At 44.5% G+C, this 17,337-nt stretch overlaps 1 protein-coding gene across 1 annotated transcript in view; it reads right to left on the minus strand.

Annotated features, from left to right (window-relative positions):
- The window catches only part of LOC137434504 (fibrillin-2), a 360,988-nt gene that overhangs the window by 152,364 nt on the left and 191,287 nt on the right, over positions 1 to 17,337 (minus strand). The window contains exons 20-27 of the mRNA XM_068127594.2: positions 13,157 to 13,276; positions 12,901 to 13,038; positions 12,583 to 12,759; positions 11,659 to 11,892; positions 11,322 to 11,447; positions 5,355 to 5,483; positions 5,102 to 5,227; positions 2,199 to 2,324 (exon numbers count right to left, since the gene is read on the minus strand). Coding sequence (XP_067983695.2) covers positions 2,199 to 2,324; positions 5,102 to 5,227; positions 5,355 to 5,483; positions 11,322 to 11,447; positions 11,659 to 11,892; positions 12,583 to 12,759; positions 12,901 to 13,038; positions 13,157 to 13,276 — 1,176 coding nt within the window. The remainder of the gene's footprint in view (positions 1 to 2,198; positions 2,325 to 5,101; positions 5,228 to 5,354; positions 5,484 to 11,321; positions 11,448 to 11,658; positions 11,893 to 12,582; positions 12,760 to 12,900; positions 13,039 to 13,156; positions 13,277 to 17,337) is intronic.

Consider the following 17,337-nt stretch of genomic DNA (forward strand, 5'->3'; position numbering starts at 1 on the left):
AAGGGATGTTCCAGACTAGTGGCCTCGGAAGGGCTCCTCAAAATCCCCATGCCCGGTGCGGCTCCAGTTGTGAACGGACAGCAAAGCGGACCCCAAGATGATGCCCCAGGTGATGAGGTAGCCTCCCAGGGCACTACACCTGGGTGCAGGCCTCTAGTCTTCTAGCGGCTAGCCAGTGGGAATACTGACTCCAACTGTACCCTCTAGTAGGTACTGCAGACCCAAGATCACAACCCATAAGGTAGAAAAAAAACCCAAAAACCCACAAGTCCCTCATCAGGCAGCCTGCCCCAAGAGCTTGCAACATAACTAATGTTCCACGAAAGGCTCTTAAGGGACAGGTGGTGATACGACTTTGGGTGACTGTGAGCAGCCTCACACCATATAAAATAGAAGAGAAGCAAGAACAGCAGAACAGGATTTGAGAACATGGGCACTGACGCCAGCTGGGCCCGTCATTGAAGCAGAGTCAATGCCGGACAGAGCTTTCTTTACATCTCCAGTGAGAAGGAAACAGAGTTAAGTAGACAGTGTGTATTTTGGGGTAAATGGGGATAGAATGGGATGGGTTTAGTACACGAGATTAGGAAGAAAGACAGAGTTTAAACATTCTGCTTTATCTGGAGCAAAGTCTGGAGTAGTGCCATTTGAGGTGAGGGATGCGATGAAGGGGGAGCATATGCTAGAGACAGACTTGACAAGGGGACACCATGACTTGTAGGAAGGGGATTGGTTGGATGGTTTGGCCTTGACATCTGTAAGCTGTTTTCTGGCTTGCCTCAGGACGAACACACACTTGTCATGAGCCTTACGGAATGAACGAAAGGTACCCTCAGTCAAGTTAACTTTCCAAGCTGAAAAAGCAAAATGCTTGACTGCAACCGTTTCCCCACATGATTCAATGTACCAGGAACTAGAGGACGGACATGATGACAGTTGACGTCGCTACAGACGAGAAACAGAGAGTTGGGAAGGATGATTATGAGTTGGTCCATGTTTGAGAAAATAGAGCTGTGTAGAGAGTTGTCATCATTGGGTGGATGTTATACCACACAGAAAAGGGGTAGGTGGTTGTGAAGAGGTAAACGCAGCCAGAGGTATTCCAGAGGGGGGAAGGGAGTGTCGGGGGGGGGGGGGGGTTCTTGAGGACAATTGACAACTAGCAATGGAATTATTGACAAACGCAGTGATACCGTCTCCAGGACATGGGATGGGCCTGTCGTAGCAGGAAAGAGAATAGCCAGAGAGAGAGAGAGAGAGAGAGAGAGGGATTGGAAACATTCTGTAATAGAAACGTTTCTGTTAAGCACATAATGCCCGGAGCAACAACAGCTATCCTGTGTTAGTCTTTACTAATGACTGTGTTAGTCAGGGGAGCAGGAGATGGAGAGGGATGCATGGCAGGGGAAGGGGGAGCAGGAGATGGAGAGGGATGCATGGCAGGGGAAGGGGGAGCAGGAGACGGAGAGGGATGCATGGCAGGGGAAGGGGGAGCAGGAGATGGAGAGGGATGCATGGCAGGGGAAGGGGGAGCAGGAGATGAAGAGGGATGCGTGGCAAGGGAAGGGGGAGCAGGAGATGGAGAGGGATGCATGGCAGGGGAAGGGGGAGCAGGATATGGAGAGGGATGCATGGCAGGAGAAGGGGGAGCAGGAGATGAAGAGGGATGCATGGCAGGAGAAGGGGGAGCAGGAGATGAAGAGGGATGCGTGGTAGGGGAAGGGAGAGCAGGAGATGAAGAGGGATGCGTGGCAGGGGAAGGGGGAGCAGGAGATGGAGAGGGATGCATGGCAGGGGAAGTGGGAGCAGGATGGGGGAGTGCGAGTGTGACATGCTGTGGCGGGTTTGGACGACAGCGGGGGGATAGGGACGGGACACGGGGCACGGAGTGGGGGGAGGAGGGGAGGTGGGTGTGTGGGACGTAAGCGGGAATCTTGGATTATGGGAATTTTGGATTATTCCATCTTGGATTATGTTTTTCCGAGTAGTATTTCTCAATTTTTTCATCTATTCTCTCCCTGTTTCTTCCTTTACTTCTCTATTCCTTCATAATCATCTTGTAATTCTTTCCCTTGTCTATTTTTTCTTTAATTTCCTGTATGCTCCACTTCACGCTCCGTCTATCCACAATATTTCCGTATTAGGCTCCGACAAAGTCTGTGAAGATGCGGAGAGGCCTGCGCGCCCCGGTAACCTACCCACACATCCTTGCCTGTCTGGCGTCGCTTGATATCCCGGGTTGCAGGTGCAGTGGTAGCGGCCAACCATGTTCACGCATCGCCCATTCTGGCAGAGGCTGTGACTCAGCAGGCATTCGTCAACATCTGTGGAAATACAAGGAATCATTGGCCAAGAACATCTAATCTACGACTTCGGGCAGCAAGGTTTCATCAGAAACATTCACCCTTTTTTTTTAAATCTCCTTTCCGGCTCATTTACCTCCATTCTCTTCCAAGCTCCCTTAAAAGCAGAACATGCTCCCAAGACATGCTCTGGAACATACATCAAACATGGATTTTGTTTGATGGAGTCATTATTGTACGATGAGTGAATCTACAGCTTTACACCGAAGGTGGATGGAGGTTATGTTTTCACCCCTGTCTGTTTGTCTCTGTTTGCCTGTGAACAGGATATCTCAAAACGTTGTGCATGGATTTGGACAAGACTTGGTGGACAGATTGTGTGTGTGACAAGGACTAATCGATTCGATTTTGGTGAAGATCTGAATATGTACGAGAATTATTTAATTTTTAAGTGATTCTTCACCATTGAGAGATCGGGTGAAAAGTGATACATAACATGATCTTTTAAAAAGTTATACATGACCTATGACTAAACTTGGTGGAGGAGTAACAAGCCGATTCGATTTTGGTTCAGGTCCAAATCCAGATCCGGCCTATCAGTGGGATACAAACCATAAACTGTTCAGCCTGGCGGAGGTGTGCGCTCTACCGAGTGCCGTTCTAGTTCCATATATTTTGGCCTTCACAAACTCAATTCCCAAAACTAGTCAATTGGGATGCTCTTCTTTCTGAACCTTAAATATTAGATTTTAGTGCAAACGATGTTACATGTCTATGCTTGTGCTCTCTCGTTGGTTTTGGTGTCCTAGTGCAGGTTTCAGAAGGGGGAATCGAATCCTCCCAGGATCCAAAGTTGCCTCCCTTGTGGCCCAGGCAAAGTTTTTCACAGATCTGCAATTATTAATGTGTCAATGCTGCTTTTTAACACAATGTACTCGTGGTATTTTGCTTAAGAGTATTCTTCTTGGCTTATGCACCAAAACAAATGGTTTAAATAAATAAACTTTTACAAGTTTTTAAATCCCGACTTGGCTCTTACTTGCTTTAAAATGGAATCGCTAATATTGGCTTCTTGACTCCTACTTCCCGAAGGATTATGTCCACCGGTACCATTCTGGGGATGCTATAAAGAAAAAGTTTTTAATGTTTTACTAAACCGTTTGCATTACTTTGCCATGTGTAATACCATGAAATAATACCCCGGTAATACTATATATTCAATTATTTACATTACCACCTGACAGTCAGTCGTTCTTCGCTTCGCTTCCCTTGGTACCAAGCATTATTGCGGCCTGGCTGTAACTTTCACAATTGTCAGATTATTTGAAAGCAGCGCTCTTGTAAATGCCTCAAAAGGCTCACGATATGCAATACTTCCCAAATAGTGTAGGCCTTCCATGAGACTAGGTTTTGTAGAGGAAAACAAGACCAATAGTCTAATAGCAGCGTAGCTGGGCACGTTTGATACTTTAGCAATAAATTCCACATTCCTGTGCCACATTCAGTCGAACGTCAGGCATTGACAGCAGGTTCGTGAATGACTTGGACAAAAAAAACGCACCCAGTCTGAATGTTGCTACATCTAGTCAATGGCGAAACTGCAAATGGGGAATCCGCGAATGTCACGGATGGAAACCCTTACGTCACTTCCTCATATGCAATACTTCCGAAATAGTGTGGGCGTGAAGTACAAAGCAGGTGCAGGTAGTACCTTTGTGTGTGAGGATTATAGGACCTGCAGGTGGGCATGCCTGATGAAGAATACAGAGGCAGTTGGATTGAAGAACATGTTGTATTGATCGATTGGAATTGGATTGATCATTTGATTGAACGTCGGAAATTGTGAAAGTGCAGGAAAATAATTTGTGAAGCTGCCTTGCGGAGTCGATTCAATCGCGCTTTTCCCTTCAGAATTTGAAACAGGTGGTGCACCACAATCTAACATCATCCGCCATTAACCTTGACCAACACAATTCACTTCCATGTTACTGTGCTGGCTCCTCTTTTCCTGTTTGTCCCTTCCCTTGCTTGTTGCATCCAACCGTGGCTCCGCTGTCCCACTGTAGTTACATTTTTACGCTTTCTCACCTCACCCTTCCATGAGACTAGGGTTTGTAGAGGAAAACAAGACCAATAATAGTCTAATAGCAGCATAGCCGGGCTTGTTTGATACTTTAGCTATACATTCCACATTCCTGTACCACCTTCAGTCGAACGTCAAGCATTGACAACAGGTTCGTGAATGACTTGGACAAAAAAAACGCATCCTGTCAATGGCGAAACTGCAAATGGAGAATCCGCGAACGTCACGGATGGAAACCCTTACGTCACTTCCTCATTCTGCTTTTAACTCAACATCCCCATATTTTCATTCCAAACAGCATCATTCGTCATTCCAATCACAAATTGATATTATCGTGTTAATAGATCAAAATATAATGTTAAATCATGATTGTATCGAGATATTATCAAACCAGCGAACCGTCACCATCTGTCCACTTCCGGATTCGAGAGCAAGGTCCGTGCCGATCGCATTTCAAAATCATAATTGTATTGAGGAATTTCTGAAACCTCCTACCTACCTTACGACACCTGTTGGGACCCCAAAACGTTCCACAGAAGGTTATTATATTTCCTTTTAGCAAAATATGCAACTGTAATGGTTACTAAACCCAGTCCCCCTGTCATGTGACCAGAACCTCAGCTCTGATTGGTAGACGTTTGTGACGGAGTGACGGACATACATACATGCAGACAGCATTGCCCGACGGGCTACGCCGTAAAAAGAAGTAACTTACCTGCACATGAACGGCCATCGGTGCTCACAGTATGACCCTTGGGGCAAACGCAACGAAAGCTCCCATCAGTGTTCTCACAGACGCCGCCACGGCAGAGCAAGGGGTCACGCTCACATTCGTCGATATCTACATTGGATGAAAGTAGCTTTTACTTTATGATACTCACTCACATTTTGTGGTACTTGGCATATTAATAATGTGTTGTTATAATAATAACGATCCAGCTACTTGTAGCAGGTGATGCAGGACTCACCCATGCAGTTCTTCATCATCATGAAGCCGCTCTCGTAGCCTTCAAAGCACTCGCACTCAAAGCTGCCCAGCGTGTTCACGCATGTTCCGAAGCCACAGATATCGGGCGAGATGCGACACTCGTCAATGTCTGTCAAGAGAGGACAAGAAGCCTCCATGATAATAGCCCCAAGCTCCAAGATAAGAGATCCATTTTGTGTGTGTGTGTGTGTGTGTGTGTGTGTGTGTGTGTGTGTGTGTGTGTGTGTGTGTGTGTCACCATCTTTCTCAAAGATGGCTGAACGGATCTTCGTCAAACTTTTAGAGGTTCATCAGTGAGTGCCGCGGAGTGTTTTAGGCAAAAACGAATATTGAAAAAAAAAGTTCGATTTTTCTTGCGTGTACGTGAGGAAGTGTTTTAGGCATCGACAAAAATATATTTCAAAAAACCCCAAATTGATTTCTTCGAAATGCCGAGAGAACATCACCAGGCAACGCCGAGTTCTCCTGAAAAAGTTTGCTATAAAGTAGTCTGTAAATGCTTGGTAACAAATAATAATGCTTAATAAATTGTCATGGTAATGGTAATGGTAATTAATAAATGGTAATGGTAATGATAATTAATAAATGGTAATGGTAATGGTAGTTAATAAATGGTAATGGGAATGATTAATTAATAAATGGTAATGGTAATTAATAAATGGTAATGGTAATGGTAATTAATAAATGGTAATGGTAATGGTAATTAATAAATGGTAATGGTAATGGTAATTAATAAATGGTAATGGTAATGGTAATTAATAAATGGTAATGGTAATGGTAATTAATACATGGTAATGATAATGGTAATTAATAAATGGTAATGGTAATCAATAAATGGTAATGGTAATTAATAAATGGTAATGGTAATACAACAACAACAACAACAACAACATGCATTTTAAGGCCATTTTCCCTGCTAGAGCGGGGGTTAGCCTTGCGGTCCCCATGACAATCTTCTCCATTTTGCCCTATTTTCTGCATCTCTCCTTGTTAACCCCCTTGCCCGCATTTCTTCTTCCACCATCTTTAGCCAAGTCTTTCTCGGTCTTCCCCGTCCTCTACTTCCTTCTACATTAACTTCCATCACTCTTCTCAACCAGTCACTTTCATCCTTCCTCAACACATGACCAAACCATCTCAACCTGTTTCTCTTCACAGCATCAATCACAGGCTCTATTCCCATCATCTTTCGCAATTCATCATTTGTCTTCCTCTCTCTCAACGAGACTCCGCACATCCATCGAACCATTCGCATTTCCACCCTTTCCAGCCTTCGTTGCTGCTCTACGTTCATTACCCGTGTCTCGCTCCCATAAATCATAACACTTCTCACACATGCAGCATACACCTTTCCCTTCAGCTTCAGCGACACTCTCCTCCTCATCAGCACGCCACTCAGTTCCCGAAACTTCTTCCATGCACATCTCACTCGACCAACCGTTGCCGAGTCTGATCCACCTTCTCCATTCAGCATGTCTCCGAGGTAGCAAAATGTTTTCACACCTTCCAGCTTCACGCCGTCTCCAAGATCCAACTCAACATTTCCTCCATTTGCAGCTCCCTCTGTGCACACCTTACATTTGAATGTAGCTGCCACACTGGTAAATGACCCTCTCAGACCACTACATTTTTGATGAACCCACTCGTCGCACATTGTACATTGAATGGAGTTCACTCCGACACCCTTCCTGCACACAGCACACGGCCACTTCCCATTTCTTTCCACCTCACCACATGCTTTACCACTTGCCATCACCTTAGTCTTTCCGATATTCACCTTCAGACCTTTTGTCTCCATACATTCCTTCCACTTGTTCATCTTTTCCTTCAGTCCATCCATACTTTCCGCAATCAACACCAGATCATCTGCATACAACAACTCCCACGGTAAACCCTCCTTTACGTTCTGAGCCAGCACCTCCATCACAGCTACAAATAGTAGTGGACTTAGTACCGACCCCTGATGCACTCCCACCTCCACGTCAAACTCACCACTGTTCCCGTCCTTCGTCCTTACAGCTGTGCACGCTCTTTTGTACATTGCCATCACTACTCTGATCAACCATTCCTCCACTCCTAACTTCCTCAATGCCCATGTCAATACTTTGCGTGGAACCCTATCGAATGCTTTCTCCAGATCAACAAACCCAAGAAACAACTTCTTCCTCTTCTCCATGTACTTCTCCTGCAACTGCCTCACAATGAAAAGCACATCTGTCGTTCCTCTTCCTGGCATAAATCCAAACTGCATTTTGTCGATCTTCACTTTCTTCCTTATCCTCCTCTCCAACACCCTTTCCAATACCTTCATTCCATGCTCCAATAACTTTATCGCTCGGTACAAGCCACACTCCAGAAGGTCACCTTTCCCCTTGTATAGAGGGACGAGGGTACTCAGTTCCCAATCCACTGGAATGCGGCCTTCTTTCACCACCAGATTACAGATCTCTGTCATTCTGTTCACACCCCAACTTCCTGCTGCCTTCAACATATCTCCCACAACTCCCGTCGGCCATCCCGCTTTTCCACTCTTCATTGCATTTATCGCTTCCTCAACTTCCTTCTCAGTTATCTTCTCTGCCGGTCCTAAAACTGGGTTACTCTCTATGTTGCCATCCCATTCATTCTCTGTATTCAACAGCATTTCCATATATCTTTTCCATCTTCCTTTAATTCCATCTGGGTCGACAACGATTTGTCCCACTTCATCCTTCAAGCAACTCACCCCCATCACATCACACCTCTCTTTCGCTATGTGCTTTGCAATCCTGAATACTGCTTTCTGACCCTCTTCCGAATCCAAGCGTTCTCCGAACATTTTCCTACATGCCTCCTGCGCCTTTGCTACCTCTTTCTTTGCAGCCTTCTTGGCTGCCTTATAACTTTCATGCTCTGCTGTTTCTGCTCCCGTACCCTTCGCCTTCTGCCACTCCTTGAACTTCTTCCTCTTCTCGTCAATCCTCTTTCCAACTTCATCATCCCTCCACCATGTTTCCGAGTGCCTCGGTGGTCCTTTTGTCCATCCACATACCTCACCAACGGCTCCCAACAGACTAGCTTTCATTGACATCCAACCACTTTCAAGCTCAACCACATCATCCTCTACCATACTCAGCCTCTCTTTTAATGCCTCCCTTACTGTCACCTCTTTCAACCTCCACACCTTCATTCTCGGTTGGTACTTCACCCGCCGAGCTCTCCTCGCACCTTTCACCCTTATGTCGCAGACAACCAAGTGGTGCTGTGAAACAGCCTCCTCCCCCGGGATCACCTTTGTGTCCCGGAGGTGCCACCCTATCTCGCCTACGCACCATCAGGTAGTCAACGGTTGTCGTCGACCCACCTGACGTGTATGTAACAAGCTTATTATCCTCTTTCTGGAACTGAGTATTACAAATCAACAAATCAGCTCCATCAGCAAACTCCAAAATCCTTTCACCTTCTCCATTTCTCACACCATATCCGTAACCCCCAAGAACTCCCTCAAAACCATCCATACTCCTTCCCACATGTCCATTCAGGTCTCCTCCCACCACAACAACTTCCTCATCTTTCACGTTTTCCATCAGCTTCTCTATCGCACACCAGAACTTGTCCTTCTCTTCATCGCTTCGACCAACCTGCGGAGCATATCCCGAGATGACGTTCACCAAGAGCTTTCCAATCATCATTTTCACCATCATCAACCTATCACTCACTCTAGTCACACTCACCACACGGTCTACAAACTCCTCAGAAAACAGGACACCAACACCATTCACGCCCTCCGGGCACCCTTGCCACACAAACTTGTATTTTTGTCCCTGCCTACCCTTCACCATTCTCACACCACTTCCCTTCCATCTCGTCTCTTGCACACAACATATGTCCACTCTTCTTCTGACCAATACTTCTACCACTTCTCCTGATCTCCCTGTCATTGTCCCTACATTCCATGTCCCAAACATGTCCCTACATGACAATTACAATGGTAATGCTAATTAATAAATGGTAATGGTAATGGTAATTAATAAATGGTAATGGTAATTGTAATTAATAAATGGTAATTACCTAAATAAGGTAATAAATGCTTGGTAATGTTTGATCTTTTCTGCACTCGTTATTTCACCCCAGATCCACTTTTTTGAAATACCAACTTCTGTCCTGGAAGTCCTAGCAGTGTCCACGTGTTTTTTTTTCACCTCAATCCCATGCTCCTCCCCCCCCCAAGCCCTTTCCCTCCCACAGATCTCCCGATGTCCCTGCTCTCCATCTTGTTCTCCTGCTCCCATTATCATGTGTTTTATGTTTTATGTGTCAGTTGTTTTTTTTTGTGATCAATGTTAGCTCTCACAGTAGCCTCGACCTTGTATACAAAAACAAAAAAAAATACTCACTTGTTTGTAATCAAAAGCTACATATGACCAAATAAAATACAAAAATAAAGTATTTGTAAATTAAGTGTTTGTTTTGTAAATTAAGTGTTTGCTCGTTTGTTGATATGCATCACAAGGCTATGGGACAGCATCATTGGCTGTGGGCACCGCTGTGCTGCTGATGTGATGCCCTCTGCTGGTCAGGGCAGGAATTTGTAATTTGTTCATCATGCCGGCGAGAGCTCGCCTACTCTTCGCGAAGGACACAGTGGGGTCATTAACGCGTTTGTTTAAAACATGGAATTTGTTTAATGCATTTAATAGGGTAAAATGGAGAAGATTGTCATGGGGCCTGCAAGGCTATCCCCCCACTCTAGCAGGGAAAATGGCCTTAAAATGCCTGTTGTGTTGTATTTGTTTAATGCATTGCTGTTGAAGCCAAAAAACAATGGTTACTCACAGCCACCTGTTTCTTCAAAAATAAAACAAATACCTGTGAACTGTGGTTGAACATAACTGAAACATGATGTGCAAACAGATATACAAGTTAGAATGGTAGGTTTCGATTGTTGATCAAATTTATAGTGTACTAGCTGAATGCACCGGCGTTGCCCGGATTCTTTTTGAATGAATTTAATCTTCTGTACTAAAAACAGGAATAAAACGCGGCCTTGTGAAGCAGCGGAGTTTGACTATCCGGCCGCGGCCGCATTTTGTTCATTTACTACTATAATTCAGCTTTTACTCGCGGCGGTAGAAGATTGACCACTATAATTCAGCTCAGCTTTTAATTGCGAAATGGGCCCAGCCCGCCCGAGGCGGCCTCGACCGACCTCGTCACCTAGCCTGTAACCTTCCCGGGGCCCGTCCCGACATTTTTGGTTATTTTTGAATGAATTTACTACTATAATTCAGCTTTTACTCACAGCCGTAGAAGATTGACTACTATAATTCAGCTCAGCTTTTAATTGCGAAATGGGCCCAGCCTGGCCGAGGCAGCCTCGACCGGCCTCGCCACCTAGCCTGTAACCTTCCCGGGGCCCGTCCCGACATTTTTGGTTATTTTTGAATGAATTTACTACTATAATTCAGCTTTTACTCACAGCCGTAGAAGATTGACTACTATAATTCAGCTCAGCTTTTAATTGCGAAATGGGCCCAGCCTGGCCGAGGCGGCCTCGACGGGCCTCGCCACCGAGCCTATAACCTTCCTGGGGCCCGTCCCGACATTTTATGTTTTAGAGGTTTCCTCCTATCTTCAACCGTTCAGGAGATTAGCGCGTGCAGACAAACAAACAAAAACTTTCTTTTATATACTGTATATAGAAGATAAAAACATTAGTTTACAATAACATCACAGACTTTTGTTTGGCATCATTTCCATTGAAGGTTCACACCGGATGTGCTGATCTGATAACATCCAGACAAGTGTTTTTACCTTTGTAGGAATATTGAAACGTACAGTGACCTACATCTTGGAAATACAAAACAAAAATATCGAAGCTTTTCAGCTTGCCTCCATCTAACCGCCCCTCATTACTCCAATGCATCTCCACACTCCGGGCGGAAGTGAAATAAGCACTTTTCCAAACCTGTGCAATTCTTTTCCATCAAATCCAGTGCATAGCCAATGTCACAACGGCAGCGAAAGCTTCCAATGGTATTCTTGCAGCGCCCATTGGTGCAAAGGGTCGAGAAGACTTTACACTCGTTTATGTCTGGAGGAAAGATGGACACACGAGGTGCGAGTTATGACGGTTTATGGACAATTCCACAAAAGGACAAATAGATACAAGAAGATACATATTATGCAAATTATGACTCGAGTTTCAGAAAGTTTGGATAAAGATTCATGGAAATTCATGGAAAAATAAAAAAGCTGACTGTAGCTGGCCCCATTATGAGGCGGTGCAGAGATCACATGACCACCTTTGAAGATGTGCCGCCCGGTGACAAAATCTTCCCGAGAGGTAAATCCTGGTCCGTGGGCGCAGAGCAAGTCGAAGTTCTTGGTGCCAGGTGCAGGGCATGGTTCACAATGAGGTCCCCAAGCTTGGCCCACGGAGCAGCAGCACAAATCACTGCGCAGTCGACCTCTGACCCGCTGCTCGCAGTCTGCCGAATCATCGTCATAGTGGAGGTAGCACGTCTCAAGACGCAAATCTGCCAGAATCGTGGTCGTGGTGTCATGAATGAAAACAAGTTCGACTGACAGAGTTATTATCAGTCAAATTGTTGTTAAAGGATAATAAAAACAAGTTGTCGTTCTTACAAAGTCATCAACTCTAGTACACCTGTCCAGCAGGTAAGGCTCAGGTCCGACGTGTTGACCTGAGCCTTACCTACTGGGACAGCCAAACGAGTTAATTTGGCGTCTTCCAGGTGTCTTCCAGGTTGCCAGGTGTCTTCACCTCTAAATATGGATCTTCAAAAGTACAACTAACTTTCTGCAAAAGACTGATCACATGTCCCAAAAAATTTAAATTTTTGCAAAATATCATCTGGAACCACAAACACATCAGCTCACAAACTCGGAATACACCACCGATTCATAACAATTCAAATTTAACCTGGGAAACGACACCAGATGGCAGAGTTGCCATTATCAGGTGACCCGTCTCCGCTCTGGGAATGCTGTTGCAATTGAAGCATTTCTAAAATATCCGAATTTTTCCAATACATTGTTCTCACACAAGCTTTCCATGATTCCCCCAAAAGCGTTCCATTTCACAGAGGTATTTGGATAATGATTTAACTTCAATTCCTACGGCCCTTGCCTCAAGAAGCGCTTAGGCAAATGCTCCCTCGTCGCTCATCGATGCCTGCTGAACAAAATGTAACATTGTTGCTCACCAACACATGTGCGGCCTGTTGCATCCAAGCTAAGTCCTTCTGCACATTCACAGCGGAATGATCCAGGGATGTTTAAGCAACGCCCGTTGATGCAGATCCCAGGAAAAATGTCACACTCGTCCACATCCTCGCACGTCGTGCCGCGGGAGCGTGAGAACCCTCGCCCGCATTGGGAGTCTGCACGACACGTGCAGGAGGAGGGGCCGGATGGGATCTGGCAACGGTGGAGTGAACTTGGGAATCGATATTTCCAAATCCCACGGCAAGCTGGAAAAGTTTGTGCAAATTGAGGGATAGCAACAAATTGGGGGGTCTTACCGATCTCGCAGGGCTCGCACGGACTTCCCCAGGCAGCTCCCAACGTTGAGCAGCACGAAGACTTCAGTGTAGCACCATTGATGTTCACCTCGCAGCGACTCTCGACGATGTCCATCCAGCAAGTCCCTTTGGTACTCTCTGTTGTACCGAGGAAGAACATGATCAAAGATCAGAACCTCGGTTACCTTTGAAAAGCGTATGCATTCTGAAGAGTTCAAAAAAAGAACCTCCATATGAATTTGGAGGATCAACTCACCTAGACAGATCGTTCCTGTGGGGTCCAGGCGGCTGGTCGGTGGGCATTCGCAGGCAAATGAACCGAGGGAGTTTTTACAGATTCCGTTGACACACGGTGATGTTTCACACTCATTCACATCTGGACATCACACAGATCGATTCATGATCAAACTGGGGAAGTCCCACCAAGTCATTAATCTAGGAAAGTAATGATTGGCTGTCTTACTTTAAGTTCTCTACCTGCTTTTCCCATTACTCCTTTCCATGACATCCTCTCCTAGGATGTTGTGAGCATACCCATGAGTTTACAATCACCAACAAAGAAGATGAGGTTTACTGAGCAGAGTTCAGGCAACAAGCTAGCTGAATGGTGTCCTTCGCGTTCTGTTGTGAGATGGTGTGTGCTTACTAACCCTGTGTGGGCCTACATTCAGCATTGGTGTATACAAGCAAAGATATGAGGAAGACCATTTAGCCCACGCGCCTTACAGTGTTTTTCAGCCATCTTGAGATATTCCAAGCTGTACCCCTATTTTCCCGAGGTTAATGTAATTGCACTTTATCATCTCTGGCCTAAATGATGTGTGCAAGTTCAGGTTCGGATTTCGAAAGGAGAAATGTAACAAACATTGTGGTTGTGGTAATTGTTGGTTGTTGGGTGTGGTAATTGTATCATACAAGGTTGGGTGTGGTAATTTCAAAACGAGGATGGTGTAGGTACGAAAGATTGGGGTGGTGTATGGTTAAAGTGTCAGTGTCTTTCCTTTTATATACATTAATTTAAGGATCAGGGATCATGAGCTTATTATAATACATTCCAGGTTGGACAAGGACAGTATGGGAAACTTCCGGGTTTTAACATGAACAACAAGAATATTCGTTTTTACAGGTTCAGTTGACACATAGAGACAACCCCAGGTTCAGATCCCACCCCCCCATCCTGGGGTCTGAAGTCATGCCCTAACAACGCGATGATGCCATAAAATAAATGCACACCAACATACAAAATGTGGAAGGAATAAAAAGGAATGCGTGTGGTGCATGGAAAATGTGTGTGCGGATGAACACGAGACGAAGGTTGATCGTAAGAGCTTAACACATCATTATTGTTGTTCACTTATTTTCGTTCTGCTGTTTTTCTTAAACATTTAAAGCACATAAGTTATAGGCTGTAGTGAATAATAAATTATGTTGTTGTTGGTGTTGTTGTATAGCCCCGGACAGTTCTCTTGAACAAGTCCGTGGCAGGGAGACAGCCGATTGATCTCCCAGGAGCGACCCAGATATCCTCCACATCCAGGATGGTGTACTCCCACCTTCACAAAGTCAGGGCCATGACAAAGTTAGAGAGAGTGAGTGAGTTTGAGAGAGTGTGAGAGAGAGTGAGAGAGAGTGAGAGTGAGAGAGAGAGAGACTTGACTTGACTTTTAAGGTCTTTTATTACGAAAGTATAAAAAAGCACAACAAACCGAGTAATACAATAGTAGTCAACAAAATAATTAAATCAAGGAATTGAAAAACATGACATTAATTAGAGCAGCAAAAAAAGTTCATCTCCCTCCACCTTACACAGGATTTCAGCTTTGCACCATTTTTGAACGAAGTGATCAAGCCGAGAAGTCTCTCGGTAAAGATTAAATTAAATTTTAAGGCGGGCAGACACAAGGCCTTTAAAGGCTAACAAAATACTGCATTCCGGTGAGCTTGTCCCAGAGACCCGACTCTTCCGCGTAATATATATCGAGAGAGATCGAGAGAGATCGAGAGAGATCGAGAGAGAGAGAGAGAGAGAGAGAGAGATAGAGAGATAGAGAGAGAGATCGAGAGAGATCGAGAGAGAGAAAGAGAGAGAGAGATAGAGAGAGATAGAGAGATAGAGAGAGATAGAGAGATAGAGAGAGAGATCGAGAGAGATCGAGAGAGATCGAGAGAGATCGAGAGAGATCGAGAGAGAGAAAGAGAGAGAGAGATAGAGAGAGATAGAGAGAGAGAGAGATAGAGAGATAGAGAGAGATAGAGAGATAGAGAGAGAGATCGAGAGAGATCGAGAGAGATCGAGAGAGATAGAGATAGAGAGATAGATAGAGATAGAGAGATAGAGAGAGAGATCGAGAGAGATCGAGAGAGATCGAGAGAGAGAGAGAAAGAGAGAGAGAGAGAGAGATAGAGAGATAGAGAGAGATCGAGAGAGATCGAGAGAGAGAAAGAGAGAGAGAGAGATAGAGAGAGATAGAGAGAGAAAGAGAGACAGAGAGAGATAGAGAGATAGAGAGAGAGATCGAGAGAGATCGAGAGAGAGAAAGAGAGAGAGAGATAGAGAGAGATAGAGAGAGAGAGAGATAGAGAGATAGAGAGAGATAGAGAGATAGAGAGAGAGATCGAGAGAGATCGAGAGAGATCGAGAGAGATCGAGAGAGAGAGAGAAAGAGAGAGAGAGAGAGATAGAGAGATAGAGAGAGAGATCGAGAGAGATCGAGAGAGAGAAAGAGAGAGAGAGAGATAGAGAGAGAGAGAGAGATAGAGAGATAGAGAGAGAGATCGAGAGAGATCGAGAGAGAGAAAGAGAGAGAGAGAGAAAGAGAGAGAGAGAGAGAGATAGAGATAGAGTTAGACGCGATGGAAAAGGGCCGGTCCATGGGGACCAATCAGCACTCTGACCGTGACTGCGCTGCCCTGACAAATCCGGGCAGCAGGGAAGAAAGGGGAAGATTTGGCCCCTGACTTGCATTGGAAGGTACAACCACCACAAAGAGGCGTCCCCAATAGTTGTAATAATTATGTTGATGATAGTCCTGTGATGCAACAGGTCAGAGGTCGAGATCAGGAAATTGCAGATTTATACGAAGTAATCAATGGCTGTGCAGTTAAAGAAAAGCAATCAAATGTAGTACAATGAGCAGTTCACCTGATGGTCAGGTAACAGTTCATGTTGAACAGGAAGGCCAGCACCCAAAACCATCACCCGAACAGGGCCTCAGCCTATTGGACACGATGATATCCATTGAGGCCCAGTATTGGCCTAACACTGAGGCTTTTGTGTTCCTTGCCAGGTAGAACTAGCCTCATGCCAACAGTGGGGGGCGAACAACACAATGGCAGAAGGGAAACTTGATCGGCCCAACATAACCCCTCACATACCCAGCAAGTCTTACAATCCTCCTGAGCCAAAACTAAATCTCTTTGTAGAATTACCAGAGATGTAACACACGATTGTCCGTAAAGACATGTCCTTTAAACACAAAGACAGACGTAACGAGTTCACTGCGGCACCATTCATGATTACAACTTGGACACAAAAACGTAAACGTAACACAAATAAGAGTTCCGGCGTTAAAATAAACAAATACTAATTCATTTTGTTGTGCTTGGGCCGGCCCACGGATACAGTGTGGTGCACGACCCTCGACACGAGCACAGTTTGAATAAAACCGTTTCAATAAAATTAAAAAAAACTTTACGTTGCTACGAGTTCTTGTTCACAAACAGCATCCTACCAGCCGGGGAGTGTGCCCGATTGTTGAAAAACTTTACATCAAGTTAGTGTTAAAATTATCAGAAATAGACACATCTGATATAAACAAAAATCAATCAGAACTGATAATCATAAACTGAACTTACTTTTTCCACATGCGAAATTTGCATTTATGTTTATTTAAATTATACAATGGACTACAAAATGTAAATGTTTCATGATATTTGTTATATTATATCACCTTTATCGATCAATATTGTTGAAATGAAGATCAAATAGCTGTATGTTGAAATATGTTGAAAAAGTCAAAACTTTACATGGGGTGTACTTACTTTTTCACGTAACTGTGTGTGTGTGTGTGTGTGTGTGTGTGTGTGTGTGTGTGTGTATATATATATATATATATATATATATATATATATATATATATATATATATAAATATATATATATATATATATATATATATATATATATCAGTTACTATGCGATTTCATACCATCAGTGGTGAACTGCCATGAAGGTATCCCATCCAGCTATGCTGTACCTTAATGGGAGTGATAAGTACCGTCTGCCACATGGCACATTATCTCTGGTATCCACTCATTATATGGAATCCCCTGGATGCAGCCGGGAGCAATCAATCCAAATATATCTTCAGTTCTCCAGCTTTCAATGAGCGCACGTAATGACGTCACTGCCATGTACATACGCTCTGCCTGTCAAGCT

The sequence above is a fragment of the Myxine glutinosa genome, chromosome 10 (genome assembly GCF_964187855.1).
Source record: "Myxine glutinosa chromosome 10, kmMyxGlut1.1, whole genome shotgun sequence".
In the NCBI taxonomy this organism is placed as follows: domain Eukaryota; kingdom Metazoa; phylum Chordata; class Myxini; order Myxiniformes; family Myxinidae; genus Myxine; species Myxine glutinosa.